Genomic DNA, 24,646 nt, shown 5'->3' with positions numbered 1-24,646 from the left:
GTTTCAGGGGCTGAACCACAGAGTTGTGGTGACCGAATAGAAGCTTCAATATCGCCGCATACGCACAGCATTGCCACTGAATACATAAATTGAACAAATTTGGGCCTCTCCGCAGCTCTTCTATGCAACACCTTCCGGCCCAAGAGAATGCCTCCTCAATTCATTCCGTCCGACATCGGGAGTTGCACAGCATTTCAATTACTCACGTGGCCTCTCAATTTTTCAAGTTATCTTTGCTTTTTTCCCGATCGTTTAAAGAGCGGCCTCACAACAATTTGTTTGGAAATTTTTCGCATCTATTATATTCATAAAAGAAGGTTTATATAGTCACTCCGAATCTTCAACTACGTCACATGTGAAACTAGCCTCTTCCGCTTCTGACGAAAATCTGGAATTTCTTAGCTCCGGCTGCTAGAAGTTTGCCTCCCCGCTGGACCTTATACGACAAACAATAAATCGCGCCTCAACAAACCCCTCAAAACACTGGGGCTCGTTGACGAATATATGCCTCAGTACAGGACTTAAGTGTCAGTGATTCTTGCCTTCATCAACCCCACTTACGACCCTGAACACTTTCCCCGGTCATATTCAAAATGCCTGCCGAGACCGGAAACGGCTCATTGGCCGTCAATAGCGATCTGCATGAGGAAGCGGCCAAACATCCAAGTCAAATCAACAACGAAAACAAAGTTCCTAATGACGCCCTCCCGGAATTTCAGGCCTCGAGGATCGGGTTATCGGTTCTCAATGGCGGGGAAGCATCTTACAAGACGACTAAATCAAAACAGACCCCCGTCATTGACATCACAAAGGACTTGTGGGCACTCGTAGCCCAGCAGATGCGAGCAACACCAAATGCCATTGCCCTGGAGGATGAGACCACGAAATTGACCTACAATGAGCTGGACCAGCGAGTCGCTGTCCTCTCCAACCGCCTCCGGGATCATGGAGTCGATCGTGACAACCTCGTCGGGGTACTTCTGGGACGCAGCGCAAACTATGTGATAGCTTGCCTCGCGGCTCTTCGTGCGGGAGGAGCATTCCTAGTTCTGGAGCTGGCCTACCCTCCCAACTTGCTGGCTGATGTTATCGACGATGCCAAACCGACGGTGGTGATCACAAACACAACTCAGGCCAACCAAATCAAGGCAGAGATCCCGCTCATCATCCTCGACGAAATGAAGATGGGTCATTACACCCCGCCAGGAACTCCATCCCAGAAAGAACTCTCACCATTACCTGCTGAGGATGACCTGGAACGACTTGCTTTTGTGAGCTATTCATCCGGGACGACGGGCCGTCCGAAGGGGATTGCCAATCCACACATGGCACCGGTGATCTCGTATAATCTGAGGTTCCAACTGAGTGATCTGTCTCCCGGTGATCGCGTGGCTTGCAATGTGTTCTTCATTTGGGAGATGCTCAGACCTCTTTTGAGAGGAGCAACTGTAGTTTGCGTCCCAGACGAGGCTAGCTACGACCCTGTTGCACTTGTAGATCTGCTCCGCAGTCGACATGTTACAGAGACTCTCATGACACCGACTCTGCTTGCTGCGGTGCTTTCTAGGCACTCAAATATTCAGAAAGACCTCCCAGACCTTCATACGTTGTGGTTTAATGGTGAGGTGGTCACCACCGATTTAGCTCGCCGCGCCATGAAGGCGCTTCCGAAGACACGTCTACTGAATTGTTACAGCGCCAGCGAAACCCACGAGATTGCTTGTGGAGATATTCGGGCCATCATTGACAACGATGCTCCGTACTGTCCGGTTGGCCCTCCCATGGAACCACACAACATCCACATCCTTCATGAGAGTGGCCGGGAGGTTGACATTGGTGTCCCTGGGGAGTTGTTCGTTGGTGGATCTCTTCTTGCTCGGGGTTATCTCAACCTTCCCGACACTACTGCCGAAGCTTTTGTACCGAACCCCTTCGATCCAACGCCTGGATCCCGCATGTACAGGACTGGGGATCTTGCACGTATGCTCCCGACAGGAATCTTAGAGATTACTGGCCGCGTTGGAGCTATGATCAAGGTCAGGGGCTACAGCGTGGTACCTGGCAAGGTTGAAAATGCCATTATTGAACAATTGGCTGTTAAGCAATGTGCGGTGATCGCTCATGGCGATGGGCTTGACAGACAACTAGTCGCCTATATTGTCCGTGACAAGGAAGAACCAGGCGGCCGCCCCGTCCCCATCATCGATGAGGCTGGGTACAGTCTGGTGGCTCGAAGAACGCTGTCTACTTCGCTAGCACAGTACATGATCCCTGCTCTCTGGGTTGAGCTTGATGAATTGCCCACCAACAGAGTCTCTGGGAAAGCCGACCTCAAACGGCTGCCTCCACCCGGTGTCTCCATCTCAACTATATTCAACCACACGAAGACGGAGCGCGATACCAGAATCACCATCGAGGCCATTGCCGAAACATGGGGTGCAGCCCTCAATGTGCCATTCAGCTCCGTGACAAAGGAACACACATTTTTCGACCTCGGAGGACACTCCTTGACACTTGCCGATCTTGCTACCAGGCTGTCTAAGACATTTGGCTTTCCAGTCCCAGTTGGGCGCCTTGTTGTGAACCCGACGCTTGAGGGTCACTTGGAAGCCTTGTGTTCTATTCGAGATGGGCATACAGCAGCAGTACAAGCAGACTTGCCTGCTGTGCTCCGTGCGGATTCTACTCTCCCTGAAGACATACAGCCATCTGGCGCTGCTATATGCCCACTCAAGGATGCTAGCACGGTTTTATTGACTGGTTCCACGGGCTTTCTTGGCGCCTTTCTTCTTCATGATCTCCTGGAAACGACTTCGGCTCGTATTTTGTGCCTCGTGCGCTTCAGTGACCCGACAGGGGACGATGCCTCCGCTGGTGTTGCAAGAATACGAAGGAACTTGCTTGATTTGGGACTGTGGCATAACTCGATCCTAGATCGCCTTGAAGTTTTGCCCGGCAATCTTTCTCATAGACGACTTGGCCTTGCTCCGGACGCTTACAAAGAGCTCGTGAACAATGTCCAAGTCATCATACATGCTGGAGCCACGGTCAACTTGGTGTATCCCTACGCTGCTTTGCGGGATGCTAACGTGGGCGGCACGAGGGAGATCTTGCGCCTAGCGAGCCAAAGCGGCGCAACGCTACAGTACGTATCGTCAAACGGCGTCTTGCCACCATCCAAGAATGCATACCCCGAGACCGCCATGATTTCAGTGGGCGATGTCCCGGAGAAGCTGGTCGACGGTTATGGCCAGACGAAATATGTCGCCGAGCAGCTCGTCCATGAGGCTGGTCGTCGTGGGATGCCGGTGAGAATACTGCGAGCAGGGACTATCAGCGGCCACAGCACTTCGGGCTCAACTAACACTTACGACCTCTTCACTGCATTGATCGTGGAATCGCTACACATCGGGTGTTCCCCAGATATCGCAGGTTGGCGCGCTGAGATGACACCAGTTGACTTTGTCAGTATGGCCATCACTCACTCTTCCAACGATATTCATACGAAGCAACGGGTGTTCCACCTTGGTGATCCCAACCCTGTGGATACCAAATCGCTGTTTGACGCCCTCACCGAGCTCGGATATCCAACGCAACGTCTTGGCTGGGACAAATGGGTTTCGCTGTGGATGGAGAAACGAGGATCTGCGAAAAGAGGGGCTGGCGCTTTCACTGCTGATATTCTGCGGGGAGGGATGCCGACGGTCGAGTTCTTGAGAGATATCACGATTCTCGGCGACGAGGCCACCAAGCCTATTCTTGGCGATTTGAAGCGGCCTAAAATCGACGTGAAGCTGCTCGAGACTTATGCACGACATTGGTACGCCAGAGGCTGGCTGCCAAGGCCACCTTTGCGTCTGAATCAACCTTCTGGGTCTGGCAAGAAAAGAAACAAGGGAGCCTTGTGTGGACTCGTGGCTATCGTAACTGGTGCGTCTTCTGGAATCGGCGCTGCAACTGCTGCTGCTCTTGCCAAGGAAGGCGCCCATGTTGCGCTGGCTGCCCGGCGCACCGAGGCTCTCGAATTCCTGAAAAAGAAGCTCGTGTCCCAGGGCAGTAAAGTCCTTGTCAAACAAACCGATGTCACGCAAAAGGGGCAGGTCGAATCACTCGTGCGTGCCACGGAAGCTGCTCTCGGTCCAGTCGATATCCTTGTGTCCTGCGCTGGTGTCATGTACTTCACTATGATGGCCAATGTGCAAACCGACGAGTGGGAGCGGACAGTCGATGTCAACTGCAAGGGTCTCCTTCACTGCCTGTCCTCTACAGTCCCTTCAATGCTTTCCAGAGGCAGCGGACATATTGTGGCCATATCCTCAGACGCGGGCAGGAAGGTCTTCCCCGGCCTGGGCGTGTATTCTGCGAGTAAATTCTTCGTCGAAGCAACGCTTCAGGCCTTGCGAGTTGAGACTGCTGGCACCGGCCTAAGAGTAACGAGTGTACAGCCTGGAAATGTGGCCACGGAGCTTCTAGCAATGTCGACGGATGCAGAAGCACTGAAGAAGTATGGAGAGCCATCGGGAGCGACGGTCCTTGAAGCTGAGGATGTGGCAAACTCGATCGTATATGCCCTGAAGCAGCCACAGCATGTTGCTGTGAATGAAGTGTTGATTGAACCTCGGGACGAGCCGATTTGAAATATTTTTTGGATGCAGGACAATCTTTGAGGCGTCGCATCGGGTCGCATACGTTGAAGAAGGATTGGGAAGGTGAGGAAGGATACGAGGCAGGTTCGGAGAAGAAAACAAGGAGGGCGCACGGACTAAGAGTTAGCCGAGCACTAGCGAGTTTCTCCTATTTCTCGGATAAAAGGACTCTCCCCGGCGCAGCAATTCCATCAACCTTTTTGTCCCCAATTTCCACAATAATCTATCTACCTGGCCTAGACTCCTCCCTTCTCTACCGCGCGTCTCAATTGTGTCCCGAGGCAACTTAATACGTCTCACCATTGTGCACACGTGTGGCAAGGACTGGTGCTACACGTGCGCAGTGTTTTTGAGCATTTTTGCCTTTCCGTGATAATTAGGATTTAAGATTGTGTGTCCGCTTTCAGTTCTGGAATGACACCCAGGTTTTGGCACTTCAAGTTGAGGTCAACAACCCGTCTTTCTAGGCAGCATTCTGTTCATAGCTTCATTTTTGCCGTCTGGCTACCCGAAATATTCCCCTGCTTGAGAGGCATATTCGCATTCGAGTGAGTCTTTCTTTGCCCTCATGCAGCAAGCTCAAATGTGTCAAGAAAGCGTTCTTATGTGCACGTGCGGTGATTTGGCTAAACCGTGCCGGTATTCACCGCTAGGGAGCTTCCGTGACAGTTTTAAAGGCTCTCTGAAGGTATTCTCGAGGGGAAGAGGTCTCACTTCGATCTCGAATCGCGTCAATATCGAATGTAGCTCATTTATTTTAGCCTGAGGTGGATTCTTAGCCACTTCCTGCTAAAACCGTCTATGTACGTGCGGGTCTTGAAAGCGTGCAGACCTGACTAAAGTCATAAAGATGCACGCTTGGCATTTTGCCCTTGCACAAAGTCAATACTCCTTCGACTATCGCCGTCATACGTTCCTTCTCTCAGTTACTTGTTGCTGCTACGGTCGTTACTGGTGTATTCGCTCAGTATGATGATGGCTATGAGACGGTTACTCTCGCGGCGGATTCGTTACAGATCCATCTTGCCTATCAGGGCCCGACTGCGATGATGGGTACGTAAGCAGGCAATGTATTGCCATATAAATCCTGAGTAGTCTACTTTCACAGATTCTTGGAACACTTTGGCCCAACTCTCCAACCCCACTGTCCCTTACAGCACTGACCCAAATTGCCCCACCCAGACCGCTTCGTCTTTAGTCTCTGTTACTGACTCAACTTCTTTGACGTACGGTACGAGAACCACGTTGATTTCAACGTTTTGTTGTCATTCACAACTTATCACTACCTTCCCCAATGCAGCGATGCTACAACGCCCTTTTCCTTCATCGCCGCGCGGCCGGCTTGCGATTCGAACGCTTACACGGTTGGCGTTGTTGTCGATATGGGAACATTTGGCACTCCGGATTTAAGCACTACGGTTGGATCTGGGGCGGCAAACCCTTTATCAGCCAATGAGCCAATCAGCATCACTGCATCTTCGGTCTGTCCCTTTCGAAACCACCAAAGTCTCCGTCTCAATTGAGACTGATGATTTCTATTTTTCCTACGCTGAGACCAAGAAATTATCCTATAAAACGACCGAAACTGATAATTTCCACTTCGCGACAACGGCTACCCGGCCAACTTCAACCGTCGTTTCCTTTCTCCCCGCCTCAACCGTGGCTTTTACCAAGTCAGGCTTGATAAGGAAAACTACACTGCCCGGTTCTAGCTATACGATTACAAGGCCAGTTTCCATTATGATTTTCATAAAATATGGCTCTGTTCTTACTACTACATGACTTTCTTCTACCCATGCATACGCTCCCCGGCTTTCTTCCCAACTCCGAGGCAGTTTTGCTTCATCCCATATCCTCGCAACACCCAAGAAGAGACTCTACTGTTCGATACTCTCCTGGAACATTCTAAATTAGGAAGATACTGACTCCGTGAAGTGGTAGGGTGACCCGCGTGTCAACGGTGCAGATTGTTTGCCACTGTAACGACCCGATTTATGTCAAGCCTGACGCGAATTACGACCGCCACTCGTAGCACTGCGTCCTAGATGCTAGACCTTGGTGGGGTTGAGCTTCGTGTGCTAGTTTTGAATTAATTTTTTTGGAGTTCGTGGTTTGAGGCTTTTTTACGTTGTACCAAACTTTGACGAGCTTGTGAATTTTGTTGAGGTAGAAGCTAGTCCGTGTTCAAATGTGTAGAATTGAGAACACTTGCTGATAATTAAGGTGCTGAGCTCGGAAGATTGAATTCTCGACTTGTGTTGTTGTGGAGCGCTATCGAGTTTATTAATTAATGTGCGCAATGTAAATTCTGTGCTATTATCAGAACTTAAAAGCATGCTTTGGCTTCAGTGAGCCAAAAAAAAAATTCAACAACGACGGCACTGGCTTCATTCTAAGACGCGGAAGTTTGAAGTCAAATCTTTGGCTCGCTAAAATGACAGGAGCTGGCGAAGTGGCTCAGTAATTTGGGCTAAAAAGGAGCTTCTCAAGCGCGAAGCAGAAAATAGAGGAGCTTAACGAGCAACTAGAGAGAGAAAAAGAGTCCGGGGCAGGAAGTGATTACGCCTATTTATTTTGCAAGCCACTTCCTTCCTTCAAAGACGACTGTAGCATTCAGAATCGTTTCCTCGTCCCCCCCGTGTAGCACCCACCTGCATGCCGATTGGTAACTTCCCTTTCGCATCATGTCCAGGTACTCCAAAGCTACGTCGAACCTTCATTGTAAGATTCATGTGGGGTTGGAAGAGGAAGTACAGCTCGAGCATTACCTGGGCAGGCTCGAGTGCACGTATCACGTGCTGGGCCAACTTCAAAGGGGCACGCTTCCGCAGAATGTCAAGCGAAAGGCGTGGCGCCAAAGCGACTTACTGTGCAGTAACGAAGAACTTCGGTCCACACCTTCTCTCCTCCTTGATATCGACATCAAAATTCTTTGCAACGTTCATGCCGGTATTGCGATTTGGAAACTCAATATGGGATCAAAAAGCCCAGAACACCAGCAGACTTCCGATGGTATGGTTTCGCCTTCCAGGCAAGGTAACCAATAATTCTCATCTGACCTTGCGACCTAGCCTCCAACTCCGTCGAGCTCAAGTCAGTCAATCCCGACCCCAAAATCTCTCAAAGGGGCTCAGGCTCTGCCGATTTGGATCGCGGGGTTGTCGATGACGACGATGACGATGACGCCAACGAGGAACCTGGGATGAACAGCTCCCTCAATGTCGGTACGTTCCGGTCTTGTCTTCGGACATCCGACCCACCCCAAGGCTCATTACATTACTCTTCCCACTAATAGTCTGACTGTTCACAGAAAAGAAAAAGAAACGCAAAAGGTCCAAGAAGAAGAAGGCCAAAACGGGAACCATCCCAACGACGGAGCTCAAGCAATCAATTCCACCGCGTGTGCTGCTCTCAGCCCTATTCCCGTCCGAGTATCCAGCAGGAGAGCTCGCCCCGTACGAAAACACTTCTCGCATCACCGACGAAGAGTCGCGCTACACTTCTCGTCTCTGGGACGGAGCCTTTCTCTCCGATTATCGCCAGGCTGCAGAGATCCATCGTCAGGTTCGCCAATATGCGCAGGAAGAGCTCATCAAGCCTGGAAGAAGTCTTCTCTCAATTTCTGAGGGTATCGAAGATAGCGTTCGTGCGCTGGCTGGCCATCAGGGACTTGAGGTTGGAGATGGTCTGAAAGCGAGCATGGGGTTCCCCACCGGGTTGTGCTTGAATAACGTTGCGGCCCATTGGACGCCCAATCCAGGCGGCAAGGACGTTATTTTGGAGAAGACTGATGTGTTGAAGGTGGATTTTGGAGTGCAGGTGAATGGTCGCATCGTCGATTCTGCCTTTACAATCGCGTTCGATCACACGTACGACAACCTTCTTGCTTCCGTGCGGGAAGCAACGAACACTGGCATCAAGGTACGTCAATTTACTTGAAGGTGCGGATCTTGAATTGAGGATCGTGGAGCTGATACATGGATAGCACGCCGGCGTTGACGCAAGAATGAGTGACATTGGCGCCGCGATCCAGGAAGTGATGGAAAGCTACGAAGTTGAGATTGCCGGAAAGGTCGTACCTGTGAAAGCGATCCGAAATATTACGGGCCATGATATTCTTCGATACCATATCCATGGCGGCAAACAGATTCCCTTCATCAAGAACAACAATCGAGACAAGATGGAGGAGGGAGAAGTGTTCGCCATCGAGACGTTTGGGAGTACTGGCAGAGGATTCCTCAGGGATGATGTAAGTACCCGATTTCTTTCTCATCTCCAGCTTTTTTGGTCAATGTTCTAATTCATAGCAGGTGGGGGTCTACGGCTACGGACGAAATGAGCATGTCTCAGGTGCCAACCTGCATCTCTCATCCGCAAAAGCTCTCCTCAAAACTATCGACGAGAATTTCGGGACCCTAGTCTTCTGCCGTCGTTATCTCGAACGCCTTGGAGTGAAGAGCTACCATCTTGCAGTAAGCATTTCAGAATACTATTGCGTATTGTACAATAATTGATTCAAGGCGGCATAGATGAGAAACTTGCTGGATAATGGAATCGTCGAGTCTTATGCTCCACTTGTGGACGTGAGGGGCTCATATACTGCACAATTCGAACATGTGAGGTTCCATCTATTCAACACCTCTCTAAAGCGCTAATCATTCATTCCAGACGATTCTACTTCACAGTGGTGGGAAAGAAGTTATCAGTCGTGGTGATGACTATTAGAATTGTACGGCGCTCAATGCTCCAAAGTTTCCTCGTAAAATTTGATTTCAACGTTAAAAGAATGTCCCCAAAGTTCCGGCACATTTAGGCAGTTTCTCTTGCAATCTGAGCTTTCATGATATTATGCCTACTTCTACAAATTGAATTTTTGCTGTACGTAAAAAAGCAAAGCCTGCTTCTACTCCGCATTGTAATCTTACAAGCAAACGAGAGACAACAAACCATCCTTCTTGCATGGCCATGCCTCATTGTTCCACTCCTTGCTCAAACGGACGGAAACAAACGTCTTACTAACGTGTCATACCTTTGCTTACATCCCTTCATGACATAAGTATTGACCGGATTGACCCCCCTCTCAGCGTAAGCAATGCCTTCAACGATTGTGCCTCGAAACTCTCTATTCAACGCTTCAGTAATCGCCTCAAAGTCGTGAAACCTGAGGGGCCTGTTGAGTAAGAGCATAGCTAGCTCCATGAGCTCGAAGAGGTAATTTTGATGAGCTGTAGCCCAGCTGTAGCGAGGTGTCTTGCCACGTGTTGCGCCAGGCCTAGTTGGGTTCTTATGCGAAGGTTTGATGATTTGAATGTCTTGACGGTTCGCTACGGGCAAATCAAACAGATCTTGTAGACTCTCATTGTCGGTGACTAGAGAACGAGACGGCATGACGCGTGGGGGTCTGGCAGTATATGTCGGATGATGAGGTGCAACCTGCCGAGCCCATTTGGCTGTTCTTAAGACCCAGTCGCCAATCTCGTACTATGATTGTCAGTCAATGTCCAAAACATGCTTGCTCATTGTAAACATACAGAAGGGATCAAGATTGATTCTTGGTACACAGTGCCATTCATGACCTGGGTTTTATCAGCAGAGGAATTTCTTCAGAGCTGAGATAAGCTTACCACAAACTGGGGTCCTGCCTCATCGACTTCCTTGATGTCGTGATCTTGTTGCTCAAGTGGGACTACAAACGCGAAGCGGACGCGCTGAAGTTGAACCTGCAGACAGTCAGGAAAGGGGTAAACAATATTTGTACAATGAATAATAGTAGCACACCAATTGAAGAGATGTCTTCTCATACAAGCGTCCAGCAAATACCTGTGACGCATTAGCAAAGCTGAACGAAAGCGGTTACCTCTGGCTCTAACTACTTACTAACTGTTGTGGATTGCTATATCGGGGATCACCAAAAAACTCTACTCCTCCCTCCATGCCGTGCACATTGTCTGCTGGAAGTCCATGCGAATAGTGAGCGGTACCGCCGTAAGGAGTTGCCAGAAATGGGTGACGTCCGGCTCGGCCAGGCAAAGCGATACCATCGTGGGCAGCTTGGGAGGTATCAGAGGAAACTGGACGGGACAAAACGATACCAGCATGAATATCGACTTGGAAGTGGCTAGCTGTGGCTGGATTTTGCGAGGCGGTACCGTCCTGGATGCTGAGAGCGGCTTCCGCGATTTGTCCGAGACTGGGTATCTCGTTGTCGATCTCATAATTGTAGCAGTCCATCTTGTTACCTTGAAGACAAGGGGAATGTCCGAGAAGAGACTGCCAGGTTGCTTGAAGGAGGATGTCGTGAAGCAGAGGTCCCGTCGCTTGAAGGAGGGGTTTGAAGTTGTTTATGGTGTTGGTTATAGGAAGACGAGGAAGAGATTTTCGCGGCAAAACAACACGTTACCATTTTGGGTCCTGAGGAAACGGAAGGACACTAGGAAATTCACAAATCCGCCTGCCGTTATCGGTTCTTTGAGGAAGATATCTATAGATGCCGAGTCTCCGCGACTAGTTTATCGATAGCTAGCAAAGACAAGGCGGTGAAGTCGCGTTACACCTTTATTATGCCAGTATTTCAATATGTATTCTTCCTTGGGAATGGGCCGAGAGCAGTTTCTTTGTATTGAATGAGGGATATTGGCTCATATAGGACACCCCATTTGAAAGGCAAGTTGTCGACACGATGAGTCTATCTAACTGAGCAACAAGCAGCAAGCCAAAAGCAAGTCACAAGAGGCAGTAAGCAGGACACAGCAAGTCCCAGGTCAAAAAATGCAATTAACTGCCAGCAAGCCACAACAGGCAAGTTAAAAGCAGGAATCAGGAAGCAAAGGGGAGAAAGTAGCAATCAGAAGGTCAGGAGATGCAGTTCATATGAAGCAAGGTACGATCCACACAGAGTAAACAACAAGCCATAGGCAGAGTCAGACTCGACATTGGAATAGGTACAATTATTGTAATAAGGGTCTCAATTACTGATCTCGAGACGGCCCTCATGAGGGAGAAGTACGCGATCTTTAACTATCTCGATGCGAGACATGCCTGGAGTTTAGACTGGAGGCTTTGAATCGCCAGATCCCTGGCCGATTACATTGTCCTCACTTTCTATTTGATGATATCTGGAACAAACTGGGCACTTTGCTTTAGTTAGGCATGTATCCCTTGTTTTGGCCTCGTCTTGTCTAACCAGTGGGGAACTTAGTCTGGAAATTGGCAGCTGACAAGGGCTCTACGGCGGCATATCCTTGTTGACCAAAGAAAATCAAACACGAGGTCATTGCCTTTCCGTCTTTTGTCTATCTCCAACGAGTTGAGCTCAACATCGAACTATAGTTCAATTTTCTTGACGACTTGAGGCTCTCAATCCTTTGCAAGTCTCTAGGCCGACTGGCGTCCTGATTGTCGTGCAAAATTCATATACGTTGTGCATACAGACAGTATTCTCTCCATATTCTTCGCATTTCTCATCCTCGACTTCACCATTGTCTACGAAGCGGTCAAATTCTATCTCCATGACTCTCTGTTCCAACGTCCGCACCCAGATGATCCTCCGAATTTCGATAGAAAGTCGAAGGAAACACACAAATGCTCGTTCTCAGGTGGCTCGCCGGGTCTGGTGATGGAGCTTGATGGCCCACGGTGCCTTGAACATTCTCTATGGTCTAGGCTTTTTTGAATAAGATTATAGTAGAAGGTGGATTGAATCACGAAAGTGTGGCTATTAAGAGGGAGATGAAGTCAAGAGAAGCGTGCTAACTCTACCCTTGTTGAGGTTAAAATACAGGCTAAGAGAGAGCAGGCTTGGCAATAATACCTGAAGTATTAATACGGTATTAATGCTGGATGGTATTACTCAGGTATTACTAATATCGATATTTTCTAATACCAAATTGAGTCTCATACCACTCTCTACCCCGCACCCTTTAATTTCTACTCTCTTTACTTCTCTCACTTCATATCACAATTCTATTTAGATCATACTTTCAAAATTTCTTTTTTATATAAACTAAACTCTTTCTTTCTAGCTTTTTACTTTAATAAAATAAATTACGACTTTCTAGAGTTATATAAAATAAAAATCCCTTATTTGAAAGCCCTATTATTTTCTTATTAAAGAAAAAAAAGCTTATTTTTATTATACTTATTATATTAATTTAATAAAATTATTATATAATACTTTTATTATAAAGAAAATAAAGAAGTACTTAAGAAATTATTACTAGATTATTATTAAAAAGAGTTTAAATAAGAATTAATTTGTAATTAAAGTAATATTTCTCATAAGTTATTAAAAGAAGCAAGAAAAAAAAGCTTAATATTATAAATAAAAGATTTAGGGCTTAGAAAATACAATTAAAATATTTTTATTTTAAAGGTTATATAATCTGGCATTATATATAAATAACTTAATTAATAAACTTTTAATCAGGCTTAGTAAATTTAGGGAAGAAGTTATTAATATTATAAAACTACTTTTTCTTTTTTTAAAATAAACTCAATTATTAATTTATATAACTAGTATTTTATATATATTATATAATAATATTATATATTATAAGTAAATTAATATTAATTAATTTATATATATAAATTAAAGAAAAGAATTTAGTTATACTTGCCTAAAATTTAATTTCTTGAAAATAAAGCTATTATTTTAAATTAAAGAAAGAAAATAACTATTAATTACTTTACTTATAATTCGGTTTTATAAAAAGAAAAGATACTTATTTTTTATTAATTAATAAGTAATTAGCTATTTAATTATTTAATTATTCTTTAAAATTATTTATTTACTAATTATTTTATTTATTTATATAATATTCTATTCTCTAGAACTTTATTTTCTGAAATACCTTTAAAGCACTTTAATGTCACTTTTAAATTAAATCTTTTAAGCTTTAAATTCTTTCGAAAATATAATATTTTACTTCTAAACTTTTTATTATAATTGAAAAATTTATCTTAAATATAATATTCTATTATCGAATACTTTATTATAAATCTTATTATAAATTATTTCTCCTTACTTCAAATTATATATATATACTAGAAAGAATCTAATATTAAAGATATTTGAGAAAATAGCTAATATCTTTTTATAAGTATTAAAAGGCCTCTAGTTATAAAAGGTTTATTACCTATAAACATATACTCTTTCCTTTCTAGGTATATTAAATTTTGTATTTAAACCTTTTATATAAGTACTGTAATTTAGTTCAAGATTATTAATACTATCTCTTCGTCTGGTGAGACATGGTCCGTACTAGCAAGGGGGCCTGGCTCAGACTGTAAAAGCGTCTCCTTGCTTATAAACATATTATTCATCTGTCGCCTTTTTGCCCTGAGTCAGGCCCCCTCGCTAGTACGGACCATGTCTCACCGGACAAAGGGATAGCGGAATGGCCGGTTTTCAAAGCCTGTCCGCCTTCGTAAATCCAAAGGCAGAAGGACCAGTCAAGATAATGAATGAGAGACTTCCTCCTCCTTTCCTATAGTTTATATAATGAGACTATTCTATCAAAAAAGGCATTTTGCTTTGCCTTCATTTCCGAAGACCGGGCCTCGCCAATCTAAACAGACGCTCCTGGCCCATTACCATATAATATACAGAATATTGTCATGACTTCTAACCAAGAACCCACAAAACAGCGTCGGTATATAACAGGCTTTAGAGAAAACACTTTCTAATTCTATTTTCATTGATACGTATATCGGCGAACAGGCTCGGCAAAAATACCTGAGGCATTGATACCGGCATTGATAGTAGAGGTATTTTTCAGGTATCGCAAGGAATCGATAGTATTAATACCAGAATCGATTCTTACCCCAAAAATTAACTTTTCTTTTATTATTTAAATTATATAATAATATATTATTGTATAATTCCTTTAATTTCTAGTCTTTCTATTAAAAGAAATACTTACTATTATTAATAAAAGTTAATAATATCTTAAATTTAAAATAGCCCTTGTATTCGGAGAATTAAGCCCCGTATTCGTATTTCTTATCAAGACGCTAAATATATAAGCGAGCCTCACGAAAATCTCAAAAGCTCATTTTTACTTAAAATAGCCGCATTGAGATAAGTTTTGGTCTAAAATATAAGATAAGTAGCTAAATAGAAAGCCTAAATCAAGTAGAATATTTGCGCTACCAAAAGTTTTCTTATAAGAGAAGTGGTTCTAAAGTTAATTGCAATTAAAGGGGGGAATTGGGTTCGGGGAATCGATACCTTACGATTCTGGCATCGATACCTATCGATACCGGAAATTAAGGAATTTTTGCCGAGCCTGTCGGCGAATGAATTAAACAAGGATTGATTATGGTCAAACTAAAACTTGGGAAAGCAACCAAAATTTCTCCCAACCTCATGTTCGTCCCACGGAAAGACAACCAAATCATTCAGTGCTGCAGGTGCAGAGCAATTTCCTCAACCATTGTTGTATTCCTCGCATGGCTCCTTCCAAATATAGCCTTTGTATTCTCGTATGACAAAACAGTTCCGGACTCCCGAGGGTAACACTTCAATCTGGACAAGGTATCGTGCTACACAGAGCGGAGTAGCAGGCATTCCGGCAGGGAGGAAACTCATGATAAGTTGCGGGAGGTACTTCGAATCGTTATTGTGCAGGATATCGTACAACAGCCAATGTAGCAATGGCCTTTTGACGTACCTTTCTGCCATGTCTGGGAGTACTTGACATCCATACTTTGAGAGCCGACTTCAAAGACTCTTTGCGCATCGCCAGCCGCTGGATCCGGGTCTCCTTGAGAGGTAAGGGCGCATCGTGCAGCTAGATGGAGCCTTGAAAGGACATCGTGGTATGATTTGGGGGTTTTCGCAGACTAAATTTGGCGCATTGCACTCAGATCAGCCTAATACTCTCCCTGCGATATTGAAAAGCAAAAACTGTCGTTACCGATGTGTGCGATCGGAGAAATGGTACTGGCGTTGTGTAGAGTGGATCTCTGATCAAGCTGCATCTCCATCCCAATGACGTGAAATGATTTTGCCGGGTCTGACCGCCTCCCAAAATAAGGTTATGGTATAGCGCTGCCACCTTCGCCACAATAAGTTGGCGCCAAGAGGGAACACCAGTTTCAATCTTCAAGCCAAATCAAAGGTGATATCACCTCACTGCTTCACGGAGATGCCGGGTATTCAGTGGCACAGTGAAAGAGATGAGTGCCTCCGAAGTTGAACCTATTTGCTTGCAACGACCGCGCACCTGGTACATGTATGAAACAGTCTGCTATCTTCCCTCTCATGATCTCATCTGTGATCTCTATTCCTTTCGACCTCACGTGAGATAATCGATAGCTGACAATGGAGGAAGATTAGAAAATGGCGGTTCTCGACAGGAGCTATAAGGTATGATTCTCAACCAATATCCTGTGCGTTTCTGACGTGGGCAGAGAGCCATCGAGCTCGCTAAAGCTCGGGTTCGGGAGCAAAGGCCCAATGACCCTGGAAAATCTACCCCTGGCATGCGATCTATGCCACAACTGAATCGGGGGGCTCATTTGACCGGCCTGCCAAGCATTCATGGGATGAAGGAATGGCTGGGTGAACTTGGTCATTCAGTATTCTCAATCTTCCCGCACCTAGATCATGCTAACCTCAACAGGCCGAGGATATCAACCGTCTGAACGTGATTCACGTTGCTGGTACGAAAGGCAAAGGAAGCACATGTGCATTCATCGAGTCTTTTCTACGAACCCACGGCAAGAGGACCGGATTTCCAAGTAAAACAGGACTCTACACCTCACCCCATCTCATCTACCCGGAAGAGCGAATAAGGATCAACTTCCAGCCTCTATCACGAGACCTCTTCGCGAAGTATTTTTTTGAAGTAGAAGATGTTCTTTCGAAAGGCGAAGGCAGGAGACCCCGCTACCTTCAACTATACTTTATCTTCGCCCTCCATGCATTTATACGAGAAGGCGTCGATGCAGCTATCATCGAGGCCCATCACGGCGGAGAATATGACTCCACGAACGTCGTTAAGAAGCCTATCGTTACCTGCGTCACAACTCTTGGACTCGATCATGTCGAACAACTTGGATCTTCCCTGGAGAGTATAGCCTGGCACAAAGCTGGTATCTTCAAGCCTGGCGCCCGAGCTGTCGCAGCTCCAGCTGTGCCCGAAGCGACATCTATGCTTCAAAATCGCGCAGTGGAAAAGGCCTCCACGCTAGAATTCGCAGAAATAGATCTTGTGTTACCAGATGGAGCAATCCAGATCAAGCCCGATACTCTACGCACAAATTGCTCCGTAGCCATCTCAGCAGCCCGTGCATTTCTCGAGGAAACGACAGGCGAGAAACCATCACCCTTGAGCGATACAGATATCATCGAAAGTATCAGACAATGGTCTTGGCCCGGGCGTTTTCAGATTGAGGTCGAGGGCCAAAACACCTGGTATCTAGACGGAGCTCATAACGACATCGGCCTCACTGCTGCAGCTGAATGGTTCCTCTCCCACGCCCAATCTTCCGCCTCCCCCAAGATCCTCATTTTTGCTCAAATAAGTCATGTTCGAAAAGGTGGTCCTGTCGTCGAATGCCTAGCTCGGGCTTTGCAAGGAAAGGTAGACCATGTAATTTTCACCACCTATCGACGAAACCAAGATTCCCCAGAAGGGAGAAGCGAGAAAGAATTTAATATTGACGGGTTGCAGAAGGTGTATGTGGAAGCATGGAAGCAGATACACCCTGCTACCGAGATTCTGGTCCAACGTACGATTAAGAGCGCACTTGACGCTGCGAGGAGGATCGGGGAGAGTGGTGATGGTGGGATGCAGACTCTCATTACTGGAAGTCAGCATTTAGTGGGACCTGCTTTAGCGCTTATCAGACCGCCGCCAGCGGAAGAAGTGGTATAGCATATACATGAAATCAAATACCTCCTCCAGAATGCCAAAGGCTGATGCGTATATACTTACTCTCGTGTGTAAGTTTCAAGTTTTTGTTACCAATAAAGGTGCATGCATCATGTCGTCATAATCCATTGCCTTTTCGAAACTCCATGCAAACGGCGCCGGTCGTTCCATCCTGGATTCAATTCTCTTGAAATCAGAAAGAAATCTAATAGTCGGACTTGACGTCGCGCTAAAGAGGCCCTTCCCTTTAGTAGGGGAAAGCAAGATGTCCCGCACTAAATAAAATCCTTAATAACTTGAAACCTTAACCTTTTTAAATAATTCTAAGTAATAGAATTAAAAATATAAGCCTCATAAACTAGATACAATTCTCTAAATCTTAAAAAAAGAAGCGAGTAAAGAGTTATTAAGGTTTTCATAATAAAATCGCGAGAAATACAAAAATTATAAGAATTATTTGTTTGAAATTATTTTGCGAGTATTAGACCTATAACTTTTGCTTAATTATAATTTTTTATTCTTTTACTTAAAACTTTAGCCCTTAAGTATGCAATAGGTAACTATAAGATCGCGAATGAAACATATTAATTAGATTTTCTATAGCTAGTTCCTAATATTGTTTTTAGAAGGCAAAAAAGGCTGGTGCGGGAGATATGGGCGTTGGGAATGGCTTGACAGTGAACGTTCCCCACCGCATGGCATTCTTCCGAATGCGGCTCTGGCTACGGGGGGATGCCAAAACAGATTTGGGCGTTTGCTGTAGAGAAATTTACTGAGCATCAGCTTCCACAATCGGGCACACCCTTCCTGCCACCGCTCAGGCGTTCATCATCCTCTACTCGACCCTCGACTCAGCTAGCTCACTGGAGTAGCCTACAACGTGAGTAAGATTTAATATAAATAAGCAATAAGAACAATCTAAATTTTATGTAATTTATACAAGCTAAATTGTTTTGATTTAACAGAATATTACATACTTAACTATCGAAATCTAATTTTCAATGGTTACTACTACTCCTACTAGTTCGACGGATCTCCATGCTTGAATTCCTCGTCCCACGGTTGCTCGCACTAGGTGTTGGATCTCTCTGCAAACCAAGTCTCTGAAAACGCTCCTCTGCACCACGATAACTGCCACAAAATGCAGTCCAGAAGTCATGGTCAACGACCCATCGGCAATGCTGTCTATCTGGAACGTGGTCGTTTCTTCTCATATAATCCAGGAGAAAAATTATATCCTGCGCGTCGCTTGCCTTTTTCTGCTGCATGTCAGGGCCAACGCGGGTTATATACGAGTAGGCTTTTGAGTTCAAGAGGAAGTCGACGGGCATGACCCGATGTTGAGTTCGTGTCGTTCGGAATGTCTGGCCAAGAGCTCTGTCTGATGTGATGTCGAGACCATAGCAATTCCCATCGGAAGCTAGATAGCTAAACTTCATTATTAGCAGTGTTCAGTGACACTAATATAGATTGCAACAAGGAGATTAAAAATGACACAAAGTGCCTTCGAATACAAGGCGCACGCAATAATAAACTCAATAATGTACTTACCCTATTCCTCGCTCTGCCGTGCGAACCATCCCATGGCGGAGTAAATGACCCTCTACTACATCTATTATATTGTGCGGAACCATGACATCTAGATCTGACGTCGTCCGCACGTTGCCATATTCCGCTAAGGCGGTGCCACCAATCACACCGTACTCCAGGTGTCCAAATGCATCCTGCGTGGCATTCAAGAACTCGGTCCTTATTTGCTGCGTCATCGCCCTTTCTGTTCGCTGGGGGTACTTTGAGCGTTGTGTACTTCTCGCAGACGATGAACTGGTATTTTTCAATGGAACTGAAGCAGGCCTTGGTGCTGTCGGCCTGCTAGAGCCTTGTTTTGAACACAAACAACCCATATCGGACAATACAGGGAAAATCAAGTATATAAAAGTAGTTCGGAAGAAAGAGAAAGATATACGGTAATTGAAGAGGAGCCAATATGGAAGAAGAGGATCTATGCAAGGAAGCCGCCAGAAACTTTAGAGCTGAGACAAGTCGCCCAGAAACAAGCTTGAAGGGGTGTATATATATGGTCCCCTCCAGCCGCAATCAACCATCCTCGGACATTTAATTTAGCCCACCTCTTTGTGTTTTTATTTCCATCTGCTCCGACGTAGCGCTCGCCTAGTGAAACCTGAAAGCATCTGTAGCCGCTAAGACTGGGCTCTTTTTGTAAGGATATGGACACATTTGGCCTCATGTGGCGAGAAAGTTCGGGATGAGAAGATCTCGGACGATGGAGACTACTATTTTTATACACCCTTGTGTTACAGGAATGAAGAATGGCTCTAAGATGTTGTGATGTTGGTTGATTTGAAGTGAACGAGCCAACGAGACAGGGGACTTGGTCCGACCCTCGAGCGCTTGAGCATGAGATCTAATTCGTTGAAAACATATGATTAAGGCCCGCCCCAGCCCGGCGCTTACTGCCCAAACGTAGGTCAATTGTCACCTGTTCACAGGGGTTTCATCGGTGAACTAGCCAGGACCGCAGGGCGGTCCGACCAATAGCCTGTCGTGATTCCAGCCTTTCTTGCTATATGCAGTTATATATTGGTTTCATTTCAAACACCCGGTGCGAAGCACACGAGGATTTGCTGAGATGGCTTTGCCACGTGTTCGCTTAGATAGAAGGTGTCACTCACCAATCGCCCACACCCACTTCCCGCTCAACTTGGATTTTGGAGACCTTAACACTACAATTTCGAAGAATTAATACAATATTCACAATATTTCGAGTATTCTCTATAATCCTGAAAGTTTTCAGAACTTTCCAATGACTTTGAAAATTGGTGGGGTAGGCGTGGGCGGGAAGTGGGTGACCCCATTCTAAGGTTAGAAGGTTTTACTGGCCAACCGCCCAGACCACCCAACCGCCCAAAATCGCTGTTTTCCAAAAATCATAATTCAACACCCACATAATATTTTACTATCAAATCAACTGTTTTCTAAAGCTTTTTTAGCCCCTCAACATGTCTGTAAAGGAAAATCACTATACCGAATTCACGAACAATCCCAACGAGCTCTCAGGAAGCGTGCGATTATAGACGGCTCATGACGATATCTCGATTACAAGAAGACTAAATCCATTGGGGAATGCGCGAGAGAGCATGGAATTGCATACGAAACCCTTTGAGATCGAATTAATGGAGCAAAACCAAAGGTATAAGATGCAAAGGCAAGATAGCGTTTATTAGTGAGGCAAGAAGCAGCTAGCTAATTAAAAGAAGGCATAAGGTTTACTAGATAATTGCGAATTCGATTAATATACGAGCTTTTATAATTGAAAAATCGAATAGCACCTAAATTATAATTAAATATTTATATAGTATGGGCGTTTCTTTGCCCCAAGAATTAGGTACTTAAATTTAGGCTTGTTACCCCACTAAACGCAAGTCACTAATTCTTACCCCAAAGAAAATTTAATAAGAAATATTATTATAATAATGCAAAAAACCTTCTAATATACTCTCTTATATTAAGCTATATATTAAGCCATATATTACTAAAGAACTTAGAACGTTATATAAGATATTTAATTAATTGTATAGGAATTAGTGAGGGGTAGAGATGGCGGGGTAAAAATCAGTGGGAAAATGCCAAAAATGCTACTAAATAAATAATTTTAGCAATACCACATAGTTTTAAGTTAATATACAGCTATTAGGTGGTTGTGAATACTATAAAGTATTAGTATTTAATAGGAATTATAATTTTATTAAGGCGTTGATTAAATATTAAGATTTTTAGGCTGGGCGGTTGAGTAGTTTGGGCGGTTGGCCAGTGAACTCTTCTAGTTTAGCTTAGTCATCCACTCCATTGAATGTTACCCTGTTTTTGCGCCAAGATAAATTCATCATCTTACAATTCTGGGAGGACAAGCTGAACTAATACATGCCAACTCCTGTGGACATACAATTCAACGAAGATTGCTCAGCGCATAGTGAAGCCGTATAAGACTGTGCGGGACCAGGTATTGCGCACGCCTTTCGTTCCAAGGAATAAGATTGACTAGTTTCGCCTCAGATTCCATTACTAGCCAGCACCCAAACCTGCACCTGTCTCTATGGGAAATACCAAATCGACACCCAGACGGTTAAAGCAGGCTAGTCCGTCTATGGGCAACAGCCGCTACGAAGCTTGCAGGCTACTGGCCGACAAGCAAATCCCCAACGTGATTTGGCTTGAGGATCTCCTTGCTCTCCATGGTAGCAATACACAAGTTTGGGATCTTCATCTCTTGGTAGAAGATCCGCGTACGGCAGCAAAGATCCTTCTCGATAGTGGCTACGAAGAAATGCCACCAGAGGCCAGGTTCGAAAACGACCCCGAATTTAGTAAACGAGCTATTCGGATTGCTCGTTATCGATCTTCGACGGGTGTAGTATTGCACATGGCTAGAGAATGGTATTATCAATTGGATGATGGCGTGCAAGACTTCCTCCCGCCACTTCATAGCTTCCTCGACTCAATGATTGAGTTTTGGCTCAATATTTCCTCTCAGGACTACGTGGATCGATTAGGATTTGCTCTTTATATTGGCTGTTTGATTAACTACTGCTATTACCTACACAACTCCGAGGGCGAACCGGTCAAGAGTCTCACTTACGCCGAAAATCTCAAACCAGAGCATCGAGAAGTTCATTATAATATCACCTCCGCGGACCCCAAAGAAGAGAGTTTCACGACTACGAGCCGACACATGTATCATGTGAGGAGAAGCAGAGAGATCAAGGAAGGCATTTTTGTGTCCAGACCATATGAGAAAGGAGTCTTTAGGGCTCCTTTGGCCACAGTTTTGGAGCAATAAGGATAAATTGAACTGTCGTGGTTGAGGCTATGGCTCAGGTCTGCAAGACGCGAGAGCTGGGTGCTGGCGCCGCCTGCGGATAACAGGCAGCCAACAAACTGTTTTGTAGCATTCCACCGTGGATATTTTCTTGTATTTCTGTAGCAATGTCTCGTTCAAATATAAATACCAAAAATAGCCTCATGCCTGCCACCTGTAACAAGTCTATTTCCTCGTGGCCACCTGCCATTCGTGGGGCCTCCTGCAAGTCTGGATCGCCAAGAGATCATAACCTTCTAACGGCTGACCTAGGCTTCTTACGAAATTGGCCTTAGAATATTTGTTCAATTTAAATGCCGTCCTTCAATCCACTGACTCCAATGAAGACATGTCTCTCGGAGTGATGACCGAATTTCCTTCTGGATTCCACTTATCTTTGACCTTTTGCCTCTGAATCGAGCAATGTTTCGACCTTGACCACTTTCGACGCGTCAAATGTCTCCAATTCAGACCTACGATAGCCTTTCTGATTTGCCACAACTCGCTTCTTCGTTCCCAGATCCACGAAATCGCAATTAAAATGAGTGTGTCCAAACGCCCAGAGCATGACATTCGCGCTAGTCCAGCATACCTGATCAGAGAGATCTGTGACGAACGCAGACCGCACCTGACCAACATCTTGCAGCTGTCTAGGATCATTGGCTGCCTCAAGCATTGTCGGGCTGTGGTGAGTGAAGACCACAATCTTGCGATGCGGCTCGTATCGTGCGATATTCTCGATTTGCGAATTCAACCAGCCGATATCAGACTGGTGTGCAGAATTGTGAGCATCAACCGTCCAATCTTTTATCTCGGAGAAATCCGAGCAGAAGAGCGCCGCGGATTCTCGCTGTTCGTTGGAGATGCGCGAGAAAAGAGTACACCCCAGCACGGTCATGGAATCCGTGAGATCAAATCTTGTCTGATCCAGAAATATAAATCGCCCCATAGTCGATCCTGGTAATGAGCGGAGCTCTTCTATTTCATGTTCAAAAGCACGAGCAGTTGTTCGGGCTACCAGCACGGTCGTTCCATATGCCTCGTGGTTTCCCAGGATGTAGAAGACAATTTCGAACTTTCTCAGCTGGTCTTCAAGAAAACTAAACAGCCGAGGGTCCCATATACTTCCGATGTCACCAAGAAGAGCCAGATACTGACATTCTGGCTGGATTTTGAAGTCCTCGTATGTCGGCCTTGCTTGCGGGGTTTCAAGATGGAGATCAGACACGAGCTGGAACTTTACTGAATCGACAGCGACGTTCATAGTATTTAAAATTTTGAGATACTTTGTTGTCAGGTCAGAGGAGTGGACGTAATATTCGTATGTATCGAAGAATGAAGGTCTGCAAAGGTCAAATAAGCATGGCCACTGTAAGGGTGATATCGGAGATACCACGAGGTGTGATTGGAAAGGGTAAAAAGGACATAAGGTTTTATTTTAAGGCTCGAGCGGTCCACATAGCATAGATCCGAGCGAGCTGACTAAAAGCTGACAATGCAGCTTACATACAAAAGCGTGATCAAGAATCACAGGGCTTATCGAAACAGCACGTGATTTGCGGAGCGCCAGCCTTTGCTCTCGGTAATAGTGGGACTTAGAGTCACGACTAAAGGGGCTCTTCCCTTTAGTCGGGGAAAGCGAGTTGGCCCGCGATCTGAGCACGGCACTCGGAATCGCAGGAGCACAGGAGCTTTTGAAATGTATTGATTGGCGGGAACCAGGCTCCCGATTGCTTAGTCAGCGCGTTCCAGCAACTGGTTGAGCAAGAGAGGAACCTCCATCGGGCAAGGAACACCTTGCGGGTGTCCTGTGAAGTAGGAAAAGAGAGCCTGGGACTCGCCCTAGGACCCCACTGTGTGGGTGACCATGTCGGGCAGTATCTAACCAACTAACAAGAAACAGCTATGTACAGGAAGTGGTGCAGGGCACCAGGGTAAGGTGGGTGGGTCGAAAAGTGCCCTGAAGAGAGTGCAAGAGTGCATGAGCAAGTGAGGAGAGCAGAGAAGGGGCCGGAGGCCCCTTATATGCTCTTCCTCGCTGGCGCTCAGACCCCCTCCGATCGAGAGTGCCCGCGCCAAATAAAATCCTTAATAACTTGAAACCTTGACCTTTTGTAACGTGCGAGGTAGATTAAGCTCGTTATCGCACTGCCAGCTGGGCCAAAAGGCCACAGTATTCGCAACCAAGTCGCGACCACGGTTAATACCATACATATATACGTATTTGTACGTCACGTGCCCCGCAG

At 45.6% G+C, this 24,646-nt stretch overlaps 8 protein-coding genes across 8 annotated transcripts; 5 read left to right on the top strand and 3 right to left on the bottom strand.

Annotated features, from left to right (window-relative positions):
* Positions 1–445: 445 nt before the first annotated feature.
* On the top strand, positions 446–4,884 carry K444DRAFT_606370 (nonribosomal peptide synthetase 10). The gene has a single exon (XM_024878977.1). The coding sequence runs from the start codon at positions 594–596 to the stop codon at positions 4,635–4,637; it is 4,044 nt and encodes a 1,347-aa protein (XP_024744332.1). The 5' UTR covers positions 446–593; the 3' UTR covers positions 4,638–4,884.
* Positions 4,885–6,043: 1,159 nt separating this feature from the next.
* On the top strand, positions 6,044–6,936 carry K444DRAFT_15571 (uncharacterized protein). Its single transcript, XM_024870635.1, has 2 exons — positions 6,044–6,373; positions 6,582–6,936. Exons 1-2 carry the CDS (start codon positions 6,099–6,101, stop codon positions 6,676–6,678), a joined length of 372 nt encoding a protein of 123 aa, XP_024744331.1. The 5' UTR covers positions 6,044–6,098; the 3' UTR covers positions 6,679–6,936.
* A 608-nt stretch (positions 6,937–7,544) lies between these two features.
* K444DRAFT_606369 (aminopeptidase-like protein P) lies at positions 7,545–9,331 on the top strand. Its single transcript, XM_024878976.1, is given in 7 exon segments — positions 7,545–7,658; positions 7,718–7,870; positions 7,957–8,567; positions 8,632–8,895; positions 8,957–9,160; positions 9,175–9,262; positions 9,315–9,331. 5 exon segments carry the CDS (start codon positions 7,619–7,621, stop codon positions 9,158–9,160), a joined length of 1,272 nt encoding a protein of 423 aa, XP_024744330.1. The 5' UTR covers positions 7,545–7,618; the 3' UTR covers positions 9,175–9,262; positions 9,315–9,331.
* Positions 9,332–9,372: 41 nt separating this feature from the next.
* Positions 9,373–10,142, bottom strand: K444DRAFT_15547 (uncharacterized protein). The gene has a single exon (XM_024870633.1). It carries the CDS (start codon positions 10,032–10,034, stop codon positions 9,636–9,638), a length of 399 nt encoding a protein of 132 aa, XP_024744329.1. The 5' UTR covers positions 10,035–10,142; the 3' UTR covers positions 9,373–9,635.
* Positions 10,143–16,139: 5,997 nt separating this feature from the next.
* Positions 16,140–17,527, top strand: K444DRAFT_639384 (folylpolyglutamate synthase; the record flags this gene model as incomplete). The annotated part of the gene is made up of 2 exons (XM_024884378.1): positions 16,140–16,226; positions 16,271–17,527. 2 exons carry the CDS (start codon positions 16,140–16,142, stop codon positions 17,525–17,527), a joined length of 1,344 nt encoding a protein of 447 aa, XP_024744328.1.
* A 995-nt stretch (positions 17,528–18,522) lies between these two features.
* On the bottom strand, positions 18,523–19,290 carry K444DRAFT_639383 (uncharacterized protein; the record flags this gene model as incomplete). Its single annotated transcript, XM_024884377.1, has 2 exons — positions 18,523–18,952; positions 19,076–19,290. The coding sequence occupies 2 exons, from the start codon at positions 19,288–19,290 to the stop codon at positions 18,523–18,525; spliced, it is 645 nt and encodes a 214-aa protein (XP_024744327.1).
* Positions 19,291–21,448: 2,158 nt separating this feature from the next.
* K444DRAFT_606366 (uncharacterized protein) lies at positions 21,449–22,571 on the top strand. Its single transcript, XM_024878975.1, has 2 exons — positions 21,449–21,545; positions 21,599–22,571. The coding sequence occupies exon 2, from the start codon at positions 21,639–21,641 to the stop codon at positions 22,380–22,382; it is 744 nt and encodes a 247-aa protein (XP_024744326.1). The 5' UTR covers positions 21,449–21,545; positions 21,599–21,638; the 3' UTR covers positions 22,383–22,571.
* Positions 22,442–23,811, bottom strand: K444DRAFT_606365 (uncharacterized protein). Its single transcript, XM_024878974.1, has one exon. The coding sequence runs from the start codon at positions 23,662–23,664 to the stop codon at positions 22,792–22,794; it is 873 nt and encodes a 290-aa protein (XP_024744325.1). The 5' UTR covers positions 23,665–23,811; the 3' UTR covers positions 22,442–22,791.
* Between the last annotated feature and the right edge of the window lie 835 nt (positions 23,812–24,646).

Source organism: Hyaloscypha bicolor (genome assembly GCF_002865645.1).
Source record: "Hyaloscypha bicolor E unplaced genomic scaffold K444scaffold_10, whole genome shotgun sequence".
Lineage (NCBI taxonomy): Eukaryota > Fungi > Ascomycota > Leotiomycetes > Helotiales > Hyaloscyphaceae > Hyaloscypha > Hyaloscypha bicolor.
Note: the sequence above shows the minus strand (reverse complement) of the source record. Positions and strands in the feature narration are given on the sequence as shown.